Source organism: Aphelocoma coerulescens, chromosome 26, assembly GCF_041296385.1.
Source record: "Aphelocoma coerulescens isolate FSJ_1873_10779 chromosome 26, UR_Acoe_1.0, whole genome shotgun sequence".
In the NCBI taxonomy this organism is placed as follows: domain Eukaryota; kingdom Metazoa; phylum Chordata; class Aves; order Passeriformes; family Corvidae; genus Aphelocoma; species Aphelocoma coerulescens.
The window spans coordinates 6683298-6701163 of record NC_091039.1 but is presented as its reverse complement, the minus strand read 5'-3'; the positions used below and the strand labels follow the sequence as shown (position 1 = coordinate 6701163).

At 55.5% G+C, this 17866-nt stretch overlaps 1 protein-coding gene across 1 annotated transcript in view; it reads right to left on the bottom strand.

The window, feature by feature from the left end:
- LOC138098782 (uncharacterized) overlaps nt 1-17237 on the bottom strand; it is a 59176-nt gene extending 41939 nt beyond the window's left edge. The window contains 24 exon segments of the mRNA XM_068995582.1: nt 1047-1101; nt 1889-2032; nt 2349-2548; nt 3221-3400; nt 3671-3859; nt 4368-4550; nt 5007-5186; nt 6192-6371; nt 7816-7993; nt 8380-8447; nt 9063-9213; nt 9356-9525; nt 9651-9830; nt 10069-10257; nt 10716-10898; nt 11571-11768; nt 12185-12373; nt 12927-13109; nt 13594-13806; nt 14204-14289; nt 14808-14907; nt 15498-15689; nt 16172-16317; nt 17071-17237. Coding sequence (XP_068851683.1) covers nt 1047-1101; nt 1889-2032; nt 2349-2548; nt 3221-3400; nt 3671-3859; nt 4368-4550; nt 5007-5186; nt 6192-6371; nt 7816-7993; nt 8380-8447; nt 9063-9213; nt 9356-9525; nt 9651-9830; nt 10069-10257; nt 10716-10898; nt 11571-11768; nt 12185-12373; nt 12927-13109; nt 13594-13806; nt 14204-14289; nt 14808-14907; nt 15498-15689; nt 16172-16259 — 3679 coding nt within the window. The 5' untranslated portion in view covers nt 16260-16317; nt 17071-17237.
- Between the last annotated feature and the right edge of the window lie 629 nt (nt 17238-17866).

Here is a 17866-nt window from a genome sequence, read left to right as displayed (position 1 = left end):
GACCAGAGGCAGCCCCACAGGTCGGGGGGTCGGGGTGTCCCCCCCATGCTGGTGCTCCAGCCCTCATTGCAGCAGTTCCTGTGCTCCTCTGCTGAGCACCGCTGCCGCCAAGGGCTGAGTGCAGAGCTGGGAGGAGATGCTCTGCAGCAGGCTCCACCAAGCCTCTGGAGCGTGGAAACCTTCCCAGAACACACAAGGAGCTGAAATCTCCGTCAGGAGCACGGAGAGCAGCCGGGGTGGGGACAACTGTCACTCACAGGCTCGGGGAGAGCCTGCTGGTCCTCCTGCCCCATCAGGCTCAAGCCTTTTATTTGTCCTGAGGCTGGCAGTGAGCACTGACCAGCACAGTTTTTCCAAAACTCTGTTCCCAGAGGAGGAAGGACTCCGTTCCCGCCCCAGGCTGTGTCCAGGGTAGGAAAACACCTCCTCGGTTATTTGCTGGCAGGTATTCCACCACAGATCAGCAGAGTCAGTGAAGCAAAGAAAAGCATTTTCCCTTTTGTTTATTGCCTGACTCATTAGTAATGAGGAACGGGTGTGAGCAGCATATCTGTGTCCTGATTAACCCTGTGACAAGTCCCGTGTGACATCAGCCAGGGCTGCTCAAACACCCTCAGATACATCCGGGATGCAACACCCAGCTTTTACCCACACTTGTGGGTGCCAAGCCTTGCACAGGGAGAAAAAACCCCTGTCTGCAGTCCCAGGTAAGCTCAGGGTAGAGGGGACTGAGGTGTCGCACTGAGAGGGTGCAGCCCTGCTTGTCTGGTGGTCAGAGAGCCCTGGAGAGCAGGGATCTCCTCTCATGGCAGAGCTCCTCAGCTGGGGGTGGAGAAGGACAGGATGCATCCCCAAGCACCTTTCTGTGCCAAATTAGAGACACCACCTCTTCCCTGGCTGTTGTTTCGGCTCTGGTACCAAGTAAAACGATTTCAGTAACTTCTAAAAGCACACATCTGGCAGTGATGCTCGTGCAGGAGGTGAAGGCTCCTCCTTCTCCCACCCAGCCTGGGCTGATGCAGCTCCCCAAGCACCCCAGGACTCACCCAGCTGCCAGGCCTCAGCTTTCCCCCAGAACCAGCGCTGCATCATGCTGGAAATCTGCCCAGTTTACAGCCAACATGACAGATCACAATTCCCCCCTGGATAAATCCCCGGGAATAAGCACTGCAGCAGAGCCACAGGATCTGATCAGCATTTATTGAGGAACAGGGATTTGCTGCCTGATACTCTGCACTTACAACTGGTTGAATTCCAACACCTATTCTCTGCATTTGCTCACCAGAAATAGGGATGTGGAGGATGAGACCAACTCGGATGTTTGGCAAGGCCAGGAACCTGTGCCCTGTTTTAAATCCAGGGATGGGGTAACAGCAGCCTTTACAAATGCACCTCCCATGCACTGCCCTTAGCCAGACAAACAGAAATCAGGAGCTGGATGAGCAGGAAACCAGGAGATAAAACACTTACTGCACCGCTGTTTCCAGCAGGGTGCAAATGTACACAAACCCCAGCAGAAGCACCTTCAGAGCCAACCTCTGGACTCAGCTTCTCTGGGCTCCGCTCCCATTAGTCTCAGCTTACCACAGTTAAGGCAGTGACTTTAAAAAGCTAAATTTAATCTCTTTCTATGTCTCCTAATATGAAATGTGAAACAATTTATTAGTTAAAGAGGAAATCAAGCTTGCAGGTTAGAGCAAAACCCACTCTGTGCTCTGGCATCTAGCACAGCCTCCCATGCACTGGTGATTATTTTTCTGGCTCCAGGCATGCAAACATAAACCATAAAATCACCCAGAGCCTTCTTAGAGATGCTGTGACTGCACAAGCTGTGAGTTCACCGAAGGAAACATGAGGGTTACAGGGGTCCAGTTTTGTTTCAGTTTTTTAGTTCCAGCTCTAGTTTTTTAATCTCCAGGAACAGTTTCTGTATTTCCATCAGAGTTTTCACTTCTTCTACAGACATGCCACATTCAAAGGTCGATTTCATGTAGTGAATCTCTTGACACAGATCAGCATCACCTTCTTTGATCTGTTAAACAGGAGAACAAACCCCAGAAAAGCCTGTAAGAATGGACTGGAGCAGAGGGAGAGCCACCCACCCCTCAGCTCCATGGCTGCCCTGTCCCAACAGGGGCTGCATCCTCCTTAGGACCAGAAATTAAAAGCTTTTGAGAAGTTTGAGCAGTTTTCATGTTAGAAATCAGGCAGCATCCACCAGGGGCTCAGGCAGGCTCAGCAACCCGGGGCTCTGAGCACTGGAAAGGTTGAACCATGGCAGGGGTGGAACTGGATGATCTTTAAGGTCCCCCCGAACCCAAACCATTCCGTAATTCTGTGGTACTCACACACTTGGGCAGCGGTATCCAGCTGCCATCAGGCAAGCACGTGGCAGTCCCAGTGTCTCCCAAAGGCATCATTCCATTGTCTGAAAACTGGTACCCGTGAAGGCACTCAAAAGTGACAGTCTCGTTGGTCTGGTACCACTTTCTGCCACCCAAAGGGCTTTTCAGCCTTCCATAGGGAATTCGTGGTTGTGGACACACAGCTGAAAGGAAAACCCACATTAGAAGGCAGCTCAGCCAGGGGGGAAGAAAAAACCTGGGAGGTTTGGGAAGGCTGAGCAGGTGCAGAGGAGCTTAAATCTGTGGAGCTGTGAAATCAAATGCTAAGCAAAAATACTTCTCTTCAAGAGGGTGAGGTCAGAGCAGCCCCTGAAAGGTGCTGTGAATTTGTTCTGGATTTGCTGTTTTCTGGCAGCATCTCAGCTCAGGCACCCCCACGATGGGGGTGGACATTTGGCAAGAAGGGAAGAGAAAGTCCAGGAACTCCTGACCTGTCTTAGAGCCTCCTTTACACACAGCTGTCGATAAAAACTCAACTATTACCTGGAAACCATCAGACTTGGGAAGGTTGTTTCTTCTGCAAAGAGGGGAAGGACTCAGGGAGCCTCAAGGACAGACAGAGCCAGGCAGTGCTGCACCCCAAGCCCTCTGCTCTGCCCCAGGGGGCACAGGCTGAGCAGGGAGATTTTGGGAGCACCCCGAAATGCCCACCACGTTTGCAGGTGAAGGACACGGTTTCATTCACCCCATACCACAGCTGGTTAGTGAATCCCTGCATCCTCCTGCCGTGGGGGTTTGGGACACTGAACTGAAAGGGAAATGCACATTAAAAAATCAAGGAATGGGAGGAGATGGAGGAGAAAACGCTCACTCACCTGGCTGGCAGGTGGGCACAGGAGGGTCCCAGGTGCCGTCGGCCCCGCAGCGGCTCTGGGCAGCGCCGCGCAGCCTGAAGCCTTGGTCACAGGAGAAGTGCAGGAGCAGCCCGTAGGGAAAGGTGAACCTCTGCGGGGTCATCCTTCCCCTCTCCACCACGGGCCTGGGGCACCGAACCACTGCGGGACAGAGCAGAGCTGGGAGTGGGGTCTGGCTGCTGCGCTGCCCCAGGGACAGTGGGGACCCGGGCAGAGCTGCTCCTCCCAACCCCCTGATGGCCTCCAGCTGGGAGAACCAGAGTCTGTCACTTCCAAATGGATCGTTCCCCCTCCTATGGAGGAAGCAGCATCTCCTGGCAGCCCTGCTGGCTTTAACCCATTGAGCTGAGTGCTAGCACTGTGCCAGGGCCTGACCCCATACCCCGACCCCACACAGGACTAACCACTCACCCCTGCACTCTGGGGCGGGTCTGCTCCATGTCAGGCTCTCCCCATCCTCGGAGGTGCAGTGGATGGATTCGTCCCCGATGAGGGACAGCCCCTCTGAACAGCTGTACTTGACTTCAGAGCCATAGGGGAACTGCTTAACCCCCATGCCAGAGTGCTGCCCGTTGGTGATTTTGGGAGGGGGATCGCAGACTGGGTGAGGGGAAAGGAAAAAGTCAGGTTTTCCTCGTTCCATGAGGGAGGCAGAATGCAGGGAGGTAACAGGAGAGGCTGGTTCTCGATGTTCATGCCAGATGCTGCTCTCCCCACAGTCCTCCTTGCCTCTGGCCAGCTTTGGCCCTTGCCCTGCCAGTGTTCCCAGTCTGAACCCAACCCCCAGCATGGCCCCAGCACTGCCCCCTCTGTGCCCTCCCCTTCAGCCCCTTCCCCTTCTTTTTCCCCTCCTCTTTTCCATGAGGAATGAACCTAAACAAGGTCAGGGAATGGTGAGTATCATAAACCCCTTGAAGGGTCCTTTGAGAAACAGCTGCAAGTCCCATTAACCAACACGTTTAATCAATTTTGGTAGAAGATGGAAATGCTGCAGCCCTTCAGTGCTGTGCCTCGGGCACCTCCTCCTCACTCCTCACACGATTTTCTCCCCGCTGTCCCTCCCCACGGATGGAATTCCCCCAGCCCTGCTCCTGCTGTTCCCACTCACCCCTGTCACAGTAGGGCACGGGGGGTCTCCACATCCCGTTGGACAAGCACTGGACCCTCTCGCTGCCCATGAGCACGTAGCCGTGGTCACACCGGAATTCCACCTGCTGCCCGAAGGTGTATCCCTCTCTCCTGGGGCTGGCCTCTCTCCCGTGGGGGATGACCGGGGTGGGACACTGCACCTCTGAGGGGAACAGCAGCACCAGAGAGGAGAGATTTGTGCAGAGGGACTCCCAGCAGTGGTGCTTCACTGACCCAGCAAAGCTGCCAGGCAGCCTGATAGCGCTGCCAGGCACCTCTAACCAGAGCTGGCAGGCTCAGGGGTGGTAATTACAGATTAACAACCATTCCTCTTGGAAGGCAGAAGGATGTGAGCGCCCTGTGATCAGCTATAAATTGTGCTGAGGGGATGGCATGTCACGGCTGCATCCCTGAATCCTTGTCTGAGCGGCCAAATAACCAGGGGGAGCTGCAGCTTTTCCTTTCCAGCCACGCCACCCTTTGAGCAGCGAAATTATTGCCAGGGAGATCCAAAGCTTCTCAACAAAGCCCTGCTGTCCCAGCAGCACGAGCAGGGGTTTGAGAACGGTGTCATTAAATCGATGCTTTGTTGGCAAAGCAAAGGAAGTGTGGTACTCACTCTGGCAGAGCCTTGGGACCGAGGACCACGTGAAGTTTTGAAGGCAGGTGATTGCTGGGGACACTCCAGGGATCAGAGAGAACCCGACTCTGCAGGAGTAGGTCAGCGTGGTCCCAACGAGGAACTCGTGCCGGTGCTGGACATCGGCGTGCTCCACAGCGGGAGGGTGGGAACACTGCCCTGGGCCAGAGCAGGGGACAGCACAGACCCTCAGCACTGCCCTGGGCCAGAGCAGGGAACAGCACAGACCCTCAGCACTGCCCCATGCCAGGCCAGGGGACAGCACAGACCCTCAGCACTGCCCTGAGCCAGAGCAGGGGACAGCACAGACCCTCAGCACTGCCCCATGCCAGAGCAGGGGACAGCACAGACCCTCAGCACTGCCCTGAGCCAGGCCAGGGGACAGCACAGACCCTCAGCACTGCCCTGAGCCAGAGCAGGGGACAGCACAGACCCTCAGCACTGCCCTGAGCCAGAGCAGGGGACAGCACAGACCCTCAGCACTGCCCTGGGCCAGAGCAGGGGACAGCACAGACCCTCAGCACTGCCCCATGCCAGGCCAGGGGACAGCACAGACCCTCAGCACTGCCCTGAGCCAGGGCAGGGGACAGCACAGACCCTCAGCACTGCCCCATGCCAGGCCAGGGGACAGCACAGACCCTCAGCACTGCCCTGGGCCAGGCCAGGGGACAGCACAGACCCTCAGCACTGCCCTGAGCCAGAGCAGGGGACAGCACAGACCCTCAGCACTGCCCCATGCCAGGCCAGGGGACAGCACAGACCCTCAGCACTGCCCTGAGCCAGGGCAGGGGACAGCACAGACCCTCAGCACTGGGAGCTTTCCCTTGGTGGAAAACCCCAAAAATAAGTGAGGGACAGCAGCACCCCTGAGCGTGGCTGTGGGGTGTTGGGGGTGAAGGGAAAGGGAAAAACAAAGGGGAAAATTCACCAGAGGATGTGAACTGAGGGGGAATCTTTTGTACCTTTGCACTTTTGTACCTCGTGGGTGCACCGTGCAGGAGGGGACAGCCCTGCCACGCTTCCCAGGGCGATCCCAGAGGGAATCCTGCCAGCCAGCACCGCTCCTGGTGATGCCCACCCTCCAAGCCCCCTCCAGGTGCTTTTGGGGAAACGGGAGCGGCCGATTGCACCTGGCAAAGGTCGGGAGAGGGAATCTGAGCGTACCTGGGACGCAGGAGGGCACCCGTGGGTACCACCTGCCGTTGAACGTGCACCGCGCCGTGGTGCCGGTGCCCAGGGCCGTGAAGCCGGGGTCACACTCCAGCGTGGCCGTGCTGCCGTAGGTGAAGTTCTCTGCAGATCTCAGCTGCCCGTTTGCAATGTAAGGGATGGGACACTGAGCCTCTGGGGATCACCAAAAGAAAGGGGATTTTCAGGGGTGTCCTTACACAAATCCCACCACGGTGACCAAGAGTCACGGCAGCTCTGTCGGGGGGGTGAGAGGAGACAAAGCCGTTTAAGGACTGCAGGGATTGAGGCAGAGGGTTTGGGGGGTCATAAACATCCTGAGGAGCCACCGGTAGGACCCCAAACCTGTAGGGTTTCCTTCCCTCACAATCAAACACCTTTTCTGCCCTTCCCTTGGAGCCCTTGCTCAGGCAGGGCACAGACAACTCACCTGCACACTCATGTGGGTGACTCCAGGGTACAGCAGCCCCCTCCAGCTTTACAAAAAACAGAGGCTCTACAACAACTGCATAACCTCTGTCACACCTGCACATCACTGATGTCCCCAAAAAACCTCCTCTTTCCATGTCTCCCATGAGAAATATTTGGGGCTTATCACAAATAGCAGGGAAAACGAAACTCCAGCAGCTCTAACTGGGATTTCTTCATGCCTGGCAGTGCTGGCAGGTCACCGAGGCAGAGTTAAAAACATGTTAGGACATCCTGGCTCACATGCAGCAGCATCCCACACCCACACCGTGTCTGGGCAGTGCCAGCGATGCTGCCTTTGGTGCCATCCCCATGGAAAATATCCTGTACGTGTCTCCTCCAGGCCCCAGATTAATTATTGGCACCTCGTTAGTAATGTTTGGCTTTGGGGAATGGACGGAGAAGCATCAGGAAGTAAAAGCAATAATCATTAAGAATAAAACCAGTGTGCACAGGCGGTGCTGGTGCAGGGAGGTGCTGGGATGGGCTGGGGAAGTTCCTCGCAAGGTTTGGTTTTAACTGAACCCCCAACTTCCAGACAGAAACTGCTGCTTATTCCCCTTCCCAGAGACATTCATTGCTCAGCAGATTTGCACTTCTCCAGTTCTCAGGTCAGCCTGGGGGATGCCCGGCAATGCCCCTGCTGCCTTGGGCAGCTCTGGAGGGTGGCCCAGGGCTGAGGCATCAGCCTGGGCATCACAGAATCGATCAGAGAATCATGACTGATTAAACTCGGAATGGAAGGGACCTTAAAGCCCATCCAGTGCCACCCCTGCCACGGGCAGGGACACCTCCCACTGTCCCAGGGTGCTCCAAATCCCGTCCAACCTGGCCCTGGGACACTGCCAGGGATCCAGGGGCAGCCACAGCTCCTCTGGGCACCCTGTGCCAGGGCCTGCCCACCCTCACAGGGAAGAATTCCTTCCTAACACCCAATCTAAACATGCCCTTCTTCACCTTAAACCCATTCCCCCTTTCCCTGTCACTCCATTCCTGGTGAAAAGCCCCTCTCCAGCCTTCGAGGAGCCCCTTCAGGCACTGCAAGGCTCTATGAGCTCTTCCCAAAGCCCTCATGAAAGGAAAGCAGAGCCCCAGAAGCCGAGAAGCCGAGGAGGGAGGGGAGGACACTCACCCAGAGTCCCCGTGGGCTGCAGCACGAGAATCACCACTGCCAGGAGCTGCCCCAGCCCGAGGAGCCCGGGCATGGTGCGGGATGGGAGCTGCCCTGGGAAGGAGAGATCCTCTCCCCCGAGAGCCTGCCTGGGAAGGGGAAGCAGCAGTGGGAAGTTGGGGACAGGCCAGACACGCCACTGACACCACCCCCAGCCCTGCTGACCTGCCCTGGGCAGCGCTGACCACCCTGAGCTCCCCAGCAGGGATGGGCATGGCAGGGGAGGCTGCTCTGCCCCTGCCCTGCTGGGCACACAGGGAGCGAAGGCCTTTTGCAGCTAAAAGAGCTCTGCAGCAGCCTGGCCGCGTGTGTGAAGCACATTTACCCCCGGGGCAGGCGGGCTGGGGGCTCAGGCTGCTGTGAAAACACCCCCCACGCCCCCCTACGCTCATGGAACAGCACCTCATCAAGCAATATTTATTATATACACTGTACATATTATATATACTTCATATATATTATATAAACCCTTCCCTTTACGAGGGATGGGATGGATTATTGAAACCCAGACAGAGCTGCCGTTACAATTGCAGGTTTATTGTAATCCCTGGTCCCATCACAAGACACGTGGCCCACGCAGCACTTCCCCTTCACTGGATGTTGCAGGAAAAAAAACATTAAAAATCAGCCATTTCTTTCTTTCTGTACATTTTGATTTGTCCTGGGTGCACGCACGGAGACGTGGCCCTGCTGTGGATCCATCCATCCTGCTCGGGAAGGAAAGCTGGCATTTTCGCTTTGCTGGAAGAGAGGCTTTGAGGTTTTCTTGGCCACGAGAAAAGTAACTGGGCAGTGCAGGGGTTGTTCCCACCAGTGAGCGCAGCGTGGGTGAACTGGGCAGCACTGGGAGAGACTGGAGAGGTGCAGCAGCTGGGAGGTGAGTGGCTCTCACCACGTTCCTGTTTGTACCACAAAAATTCTCCTTCCACTCAGTTCCTTCCCAGCTGTGCACTGCCAGTGCAGCAAACAGATCTAAATGTGAAGCTTTAAAAGGCATGAGGTGATCTACAAACTCAACCTGGTGAGCTCTAAAAGGTGACTCACAAGTCACTTTGACTCCTCGTGTGACCAGATCTGTGGCCAATTGCTAAATTCTGTCCTGGCTGCTTTAGCATTAGCATGAATTACAAAGTAATAAAAAATCCTCAGTCAGATCATGATTCAACACCCAGGGAATGGTTCTTACAATCCCAGTGCCACCAGTCAGCTGTAGGTGGGGATTTCTAGCTCCTTTTCAAGTTTCTGGACCTCCAGGTAGAGCTTCTGGACTTCCAGCAGGGTTTTCAGGTCTGACAGAGGGATCCCACACTGGAAAGCTGCTTTGTTTCGCAGAATCCTCCCACAGGTATCAGGCTCCTTCTTCAAAAGAACAAAAGCAAAGGCAGGGTGAGACTCCAGTGCAGGGTGACAAAGCAACCGCCCCCGTGAAGCTGGACCAAAGCTATTCCAGGCTGTAAATGGGGCAAGAAGCAGGAAAAATGGGGCAGCTGGTGGTACTTACACATGTGGGGGGTGGTGTCCAGGTGCCATCAGCTGAGCAGGTGGTTTTTGAAAGTGTCCCTAAATGCCCATCACGTTTGCAGGTGAAGGACACGGTTTCATTCACCCCATACCAGAGCTTGTTGAAGTGAACCACAGCGTCCTCCTGCCTTGGGAGCCTGGGGCACTGAACTGAAAGGGGAAATGCACATAAAAAGTCAAATAATGGGAGGAGATGGAGGAGGAAACACCCTGCAAACTCCCCCTGTGACCCGGCAGAGCAGCCCCCGGGCTGTGCAGGCGGGGCTGGCACTCACCTGGCTGGCAGGTGGGCACGGGAGGGTCCCAGGTGCCGTCGGCCCCGCAGCGGCTCTGGGCAGCGCCGCGCAGCCTGAAGCCTTGGTCACAGGAGAAGTGCAGGAGCAGCCCGTAGGGAAAGGTGAACCTCTGCGGGGTCATCCTTCCCCTCTCCACCACGGGCCTGGGGCACCGAACCACTGCGGGACAGAGCAGAGCTGGGAGTGGGGTCTGGGGGCAGAGGAGCTGGGGCAGAGCTGCTCCTGCTGCCGCTCTCTGCAGCAGCTTTGGGCTCAAAGGCAATAGCTGACCCTCAGCCACCTGCAGCAGCCCTCGAGGACACCCTGAGGCGTCCTGGTGTCACACAGGAGCTGCACTGGATCATCCACTCCGGGTTTGGAGCTCCTGGAGCAGGGCTTAACCTGAGCCCACACTCACCCCTGCACTCCGGGGCAGGTCCACTCCATGCCAGGTTCTTCCCATCATCCGAGGTGCAGTAGATGGACTCGTCCCCCACGAGGGACAGCCCCTCTGCACATTTGTAGGTCACGTTGGTGCCGTAGGGGAACACCCTGTCCCTTCTGCCAGAGTGCTGCCCGAAGGAGATTTGTGGAGGGGGCTCACAGACTGCGGAATAAAGGGAGTTGATAAGGAAAGAAATGTGCAGTTATCATCTTCAGGTGAGAATCAAAATCATTTCTGGGCAATCAGTACAAAGTTCCCTTCGTGGCTGGTGTGAGGCAAATTCACAAGAAGCTGCTGCCTGGATTCTGGCCTCTTACACCAGCTCAGGGCTCCAGAAATATTGGGATATTTCCAGTAGTGAACTCCCCGCTCCTGGAAGTGTTCAAGAAACAGGTGGATGTGGCACTGAGGGCTGTGGGTTAGGGCATGGTGGACTTTGGTCAAAGCCTGGGCCTGATGATGTTGGAGGTATTTTCCAACCTTAATGATTCTGATTCCACCTCCAGGGAGGGGACACCTGGCTCAGCTCCTGTCCCCAGGTGCTGCAGGCAGATCACCCACTGGTGCTGCTCCTCAGCACCGAGGCAGGAGATCCCTTGTCCCCTGTGCATCGCACGTACCTTTGTCACAAAAGGGCAGCTCAGGCTCCCAGCTCAGGTCGGCCCCACAGGTGATGGACTCCGAGCCCCGGAGGGCGTAGCCCTCGTCACACGCCAGCCTCACCTGGGCCCCCACTGTGTAGCCACTCCTGTGATTATCAACCTCTTTCCCATGAGAGATGTCAGGCTTTGGGCAACGTGGTTCTAGAAATAATGGAAAATAAAGGATGTTGTGTGTTTCCAGAAGGGACTCCAGTCACGCTCTCTATGGAGAAGAGCTCCCAACAAATCTGAACTCTGGGAAGAAAAGTGACCATCACCCAGGTGCAGGGCTCAGGCTCCTCTGTAACCCTAAAGGGTCAGCACAAGGAGTTGTCCATGCTCTAATGCTGGCTGCCCTGGGAGGTGGAGCAGGTTTTTCCCTCCTGGCAAGGTTCTCCTGAGCTTTTGTGGATATTGCTGTGGTGCGCCATTGCTGGGTCAGGAGCTGGAGCAGTGTCAGTTGTTTATGCTGTTGCATTTTCTGCTGGGAGGGAAAATGCGTTGGGAACATCCTCTGCTCCCCAGCCTCGTGTCAGCAAAGCAGCCCCAAACACAAACCACACTCCCTTCCAGCTGGGTAAATGTCTCCCAGGCTTCTCAGGAACCTCCCAAGCCTCTAGAAGCTTCCAACACACCACCCTGTGCACCCCTCCAGACACCAGCTCAGCCCTGCCAAAACCCTGCCCTTTTTCCATGGGGCAATACAATGGCCCATCGGGATTTTTGCTGCCTGTACATTCCAAGTTAACCCAGGAGAAGTAGATCTGGGGCCACCTGGAGGGGGGAAAAACTCTCCATGGCTTCTAGCACCATCAGCCCTTCACTCTGTCCCACCTGGAATGCACTCTGGTACTGCTGGGTCCCAGCTGCCGTCGTGGGTACAGCGGAGGGTGATGCTGCTGCCGTGGCCCTTGAAAGCAAATCCTTCACTGCACACCACCTCCAGTCTGTCCCTGTACTCATAAATCTCTTTCACTTGCCATGGGTGCACGGGCTTTCCGTTTGGGAGGTGTGGATCTGGGCAAAGAATTCCTGGGAAATGCCAAACATCAGCAAGGGTGAAAGCGTGGCAAGGCCAGCGGGGTGACAGGAGGTTTGTTGTGAAGACAAGGACGGATGCCTTGTAGGACACAGACACATCATGACATTAAATCCACCCCAAAACCATCCCTGGGCTTTCCTGGGGGGTGGAATGTTTGTGGTGCACCCTCCCCTTGGGTGGAACAAGGCACCCTCAACACCAAAACGGATTTTTCCAGAGGCTCAAGGGACTGGAAAGCAGAGCTGGCAAATAAAGCAAAGAAAACGCTGCGGCTGGGGAATAAATCAAAGGAATTCCAGACTCAGCAAAGGCCAAGCTGGGCCCCCGGAGCATCCCCTGTCCCCCAGGCAGTCCCCACGCCACGTGCAGCTCCTTCACACATTCTGGCAGGTCACAGGGCACTCACTTTCACACGGAGGTGGGGCTGCGCTCCACCCAAAATCCGGCAGGCAGGTGATGTTGCGGGTGGTTTCCCCCGCGCTGAACTGGTGGCCCTGCTGGCACTCGTAGGTGACCACGGTGTCCACAGGGAACAGGTTCCCAGCCAGCCTGGCCTTCACAGCATTCCTCACATCGGGGGGGTCATCGCAGCTGCCTGGGGGTGAGACACCAGTTTAGGGACAGCGGTGCATCACGGGGCTTGGCATGGAGGGAATTTGGGTAAAAACCGTGGGCTCGCATTTTTCATGGTGGGATGCACTGAACCATCCAAGTTCGGGGAGGGTAAAGAGGGAATGCAGGGCAGACAAATGAAGACATAATTTATTTTTTTCCCCAGAAGAGAGACTTTTCACAAGGGTGACAGGAAAAGGGGTAAGGGCCTTAAAAAGAAGGAGGTTGGGTTTAGATCAGATATTGGGAAGAAATTCTTCCCTGTGAGGGTGATGCCCAGAGAAGTTGTGGCCGCCCCATCCCTGGAAGCGTCCCAGGCCAGGCTGGAGCAACCTGGGACAGTGGAAGGTGTCCCTACCCACGGCAAGGGGTGGAATAAGATCAGCTCCAAGCTTCCAACCCCACCCATTCCATGACTGTGTGATTCCGGACTGCATGGCAATTTTCACTGCTGTAACAACATCTAATTTCCAGTCGGGTCCATACTCTCCAAGCAGGGGGGGGGGTCTCAGGGGCCGCTGTCCCTGCACACTCACTGCGCTGGCAGAGGGGCAGGGGGGGCTCCCAGAGGTCGCTGCCCGTGCAGGTGGAGGCACCGCTGCCGCTGAGGCTGTAGCGGAAGTCGCAGTCGAACACCACCGTGTCCCCGAAGGTGTAGTCGGGCCGGTACCCGCTCAGCAGCTTCCCATTCTCCACTCTGGGCTGCTTGCAGGTCACCACTGTGCCAGGGAAAGCACGCAGGGAATCGGCAGTCAGGCTCCAGAGGGGAGATGAGGGTGTTGAAAACGTCCCCATCGCCTTCTGCCACCAAAAAGGCTGGAAACGGCCAGGGCACCCAGCAGGGTGACGGGGTGGGTTTGCTCACCTCGCTCCAGGTTACAGCAGCGGCTTTTACGGCAAAGCAGAAAGAGATCAGGGGGAAGGGAGCAGCAGGTACCCCAGCAGGTCTGGGGATTCTTTGCAGGGGTTCTGTGAGATGGATCACCTGCCCTGTGAGCACAGTAAAATCCCAGTCCCGCGTCCCTGCTGATGTGGTGACCGTGAGGGGAGCCCCTCGTTCCTGTCACAGCTACCAAACTCAGAGGGCCCCATCTGCAATGGGTGATTCAACTGCAGCAGGATGAAGCAGAGGAGGTTCCAAGGACAGAAACAGCAGAGCAGGAGCAGTGCAGGGGCTGGTGCTGGGATGTGGGAACAGCTCACCTTTGCATTCCGGAGCTGGGCCGCTCCACACACCATTCAGGTTATCCCTGGTTGTGCAGAAAATCGAGGCCTCTCCCACCAGGGAGAAAGGTCTCTGCCCCCTCCTGGGGCTGTGGCACCAGTAGGTGACAGATTCCCCGTACACAAAATCATCCTTGTCCATCCCACTGTGCTGCCCATTCTCTATCTCTGGAGGGGGTGCACAGGGAATCGCTGTGGAAGGAGGGAAGATGGGCATGGAAAGGAAGAAGAGGAGAAAAAAATTTAATTCATTTCAAACCAAAGATCTGGCCAGAAAAAAAGTGGAAACAGGGGGTGGCAGAAGGGTCAGAAATCAAGGGCAGGTCTTGAGGAGCCGCACACCAGCCCCGAGCTTGGACTGGGCACCGAGGGGGTTTGGGATATCCCGGGCTCAAAAGCAGCTGCATCGCTCCCAGAGAGTGAATGAACATTTCTGCAGGAAGGGAAGCACAGATTAAAAATATCTTTCCAGGCTCCACCGTGCACTGAGACACCGAAATCCTCACCAGAGCAACACAACAGCTTCTTTATCCAGCCCCAGTCACATCCCAGATACTGAAAGAATGGATAATTAAGGCACTCTGCTTACCCTGACAGGTGGGGATATCTCTGTTCCATGTAAGAATCCCGTTTCTAACCACACATTCAATCTCAGAGTGTCCAACCAGTCTGTACCTGCGTGAGACAGGGGACAGGGAATTTCTCCACAAACTCAGTCCTGATGTGTTACCCATGACATCACCACCAGGAAGGTTTGGGCTCCTTTGTCAGAATTCCAGCAGATCAGAAATTGGCCAGCAGCGTCATTTTCTCAAGGACACGCTGCCTTTTGACAAAAGCATTTTTTAAATTTAAAAAAAGAGAACACGTTCCTAAGGAAAAGCATCTACTTTATCAACTGCTCACAGCTCTGAGCTCAGTATTCATGTCTTTCCTTCAAAAAGACACTGAAACTTTGGGAATGGTTTGGAAAGAGCCTGGAGGGTGAACCTGAGTTTGGAAAGAGCTGCCTCAAAGCAGGAGATTGTCACTCACAGCCAGTCTTAAAGCTCCCAAAGGAAAGCTTAAAAGGTATTTCAGTCAGGGTCTGCAATTACCTCCATAGGGGAGGCTCTGACAGCACAGGCTGTCCTCTTGAGGGGGAAAATGGCTAGAGGGGAAGAAGCCCTGCGGGCCAGGTGCTCCTGGCTTACCCAGTGTTGCAGCTGAAGTTCACTGTGGAGCCAAAAGCGAAGCTTTCGGGCAGGACCAGTCTGCCATTGGCCGGCTCCCCTGGGTAGGTGCACGCCTTGGCTGGGGACAACAGGGCTCCAGTCAGCTCCCAGCTCAGCTTCTTGGCAGGAAAGCCAAAGACTCCCCCAGTTCTGAGCCAGGGGATGGATCAGAGACCTCCAGATCTTCCCTCCAACCCAAAGTTATTCCATGATTCACGATGCTGGCCAGGCCTGCCTCGTGAGCTGCTGCCTCTGGGGTTTGCAGTGACCCACGACAGCACCTCTTCCCAGCTGAAGGATTCTCCCTCTGCAGGCCAAGTGCTTTGTTAGACCCAAGAGTTCAAAATGCCTGAGCAGAAGGACATGCTTTGAGTCTGCAGTGAAGCACAGCCAGCACCAGAGCTGATTGCAGCTCCTGCCATCACCGCCAGCACCCAGAGGAACAAACCCGGTGCTTTCCATCAGGTCACTCATTGTCACCATCCCAGGGCTCCCTTTGGATCCTGCTCCAACCAAAGGAGCTGACAGCATCAGCAAACAAGAAGAAAAGCCACAGAATCACAGAATGGTTTGGGTTGGAAGGGACCTTAAAGCTCATCTTGTCCAACCCGAGGGCAGGGACCCCTCCCGCGGGAGCAGGGACACCAAGCCCACCCCAACCACACTCACCTACGCAGATGTCACTTGGCCCACGCCACATGCCGTTCGCTGCACAGACCAGGGCGTTCCCAGTGCGAGCATTTCTCACAAAGCCCGGCCGGCAGACGAATTCCACCCTGTGGCCTGGGGAGAACAGCTGAGTGCCCTGGAACTGCTCCTTGGGCTCTGCCGACGGGAAGCGCGGCGGGGCAGGGCAGCGACCTGCGGACACGGACCCCATCAGACACGTGCAGGGGGGTTCCGGGCTGCATTCACTCTGGAGGTCCAGGGGAGGACCCTCAGTGGCCCAAAGACTCCTCAAAGCCAGAAGCAAAGGGGAGAAGTGCAGCCTGTGGGTGGGGATGGCTGCGGCTGGCAGGGATCGGGAGGAGCTTCACCCCTCCAGTCCTGCTCCTCACACCTCACCCAGCAGATTCGAGGGCTGGACACAAAATCCGGATTAAGCATTTCTTCTCCCTATTTAGTATAGATTATTGCACTTTTTCAGCTGAAATAGTTTTGTATCTGCTTCCCACAGAAAGGGAAAAAAGGGCAAAGGAGGATGGATTCGGATCACAGAGATTTACAGCACCCTTGAAAGGCAAAGGCAATGAGGAAAAGAGAAGGATCCAAGTCTTGTAAAGCCCTGGAGAAGGTTTTCCTTCAGGGGATCTTCCTTTATCCTGATGGACTCAGTCACTTACTGTGGACAGTCACAATGAGAGCGGCAGTGAGGAGTGACCCAAGGACAGCAGCACAATTCCTCTGCCTCCCCAGCTCCAGGGCTGACATGTTTATTCCTGCCTGGAGATCCCACAGATGTTACCACATTCTTTTCCCGGGCCAATGTCTGTGAAGACAGCAGAGGGGTATTTAGGGGTATTTATACTCAGGGCAAGCACAGCTCATCTGCCCAGGTCTGATTTCTCCACCCCTGAGCACTTCCTACAGTCCCAGGAGGGGAGCAGGAACGGGAGCAGGAGCAGGAGCAGGAGCAGGAGCAGGAGCAGGAGCAGGAGCAGGAGGTGAATTTCTTTTCTGGAAACTTACAGGTAAAACACTTTTAGTAATGAATCTCTTGGAAGTAAATTCCTAGTCAGATGAAATCCTGCTGGAGTCACCAGTTCAGTCCCCTAACAATGAATTACCCTCAGGGAGAGAGAGGCATCTAAGCAAAAAGTTCCATGAGTTCTCTGCAAACAGCATTACCTGAGTCAAGCAGTAAAGCTGACAAATCAAACCAAATTGCTTTACAAAATGGAATTTAAGGGCAATTTGCACTCACCTGGCACCCCTAGGGATCAGTAAGAGCTCCCTCTGTGTTATCCAGGGACATTCATGAGCCTGAACCCTCCCAAAGCTCTGAAAGCTCCACGTGCCTGCTTTCCTCCTGGAAATGAGGGTCCCCCTCACTGCTCCCTGCCCTAAACCCAACACTCCCCATGGCTGTTTTCACTCCTCTGCCTTTCTTCCAACCCTTGTCACACCTCCTGGTTTAATCTGGTTTCATTTACTGCCCTTCGTGCCTGCTGGAGTCGCACAGAAGCTCCAACCCAGATCCCAAGAGCAGCACTCGGAGCTGCAGGGCTGGGAATTGTCTTACCTGGAGCTGTGGAGGCAGCAGATGGAGAGCCCCGGCGTGTCCAGCACTTGCAGGATGAAACAGGGACTGCTCTCCTCCAGCCCCCCGGGCTCCAGTCCCAGCCAAAGGAGGAGTTTGGAAACGCCCACACGCTCAGCTATGGCCCCATGGTGAGAAGCTCCAATTCTGCAGAAAGCAGAGCTGGCCCGTTGACCCATAAATGATTAACTCCTCCCGAGCAAGAACGAAGGGGTTTATTCCACCCACAGAGCAAAACTCTACAAAACCGAGTGCAACCCAGGCAGATGTTGAAATTGTTTGGTTTTCATGTGTGGAGGTGCCAAGTCTTTGAGATAATCCTCGCTGAGCTGCTCCACTGGGCAGCACCAGCACAGGGAGCTCGGGCACACCGTGGGGTGTCCTCAGCAGAGCTGCTTCACCCCAGGGCATGGCCACCAGGAGTTCATCCCCTCTGACCTCAGAAACCCATGGCCAGCATGCAAAAAGGGGTTTCTTCAGCCAGCTCCACTTAATCCCATTAAAGCAGCAGCAGCGGGAGCTCAGCAGCACCGGAGGTCCCTGGGAGCATCGCTTGGAGCTGAACACGCAGAGAGGTCCAGAAGGGTCCGGTTGGAAAGGACCTGGAAACCCTGGAATTCTGAACTCTAGAAGCTCCAATAAAAACATCCTTAAAACTGAGGAGAGAAGGGGAACAGCAGTAGGGTTTGAGATTCGCCCTTTTTTACTCAAATTCCCAAACCCTGGGACAGCTGTCCACCCCTGCAGCCCCTCTTCCTCCAGAGACTCCCCGAATTCC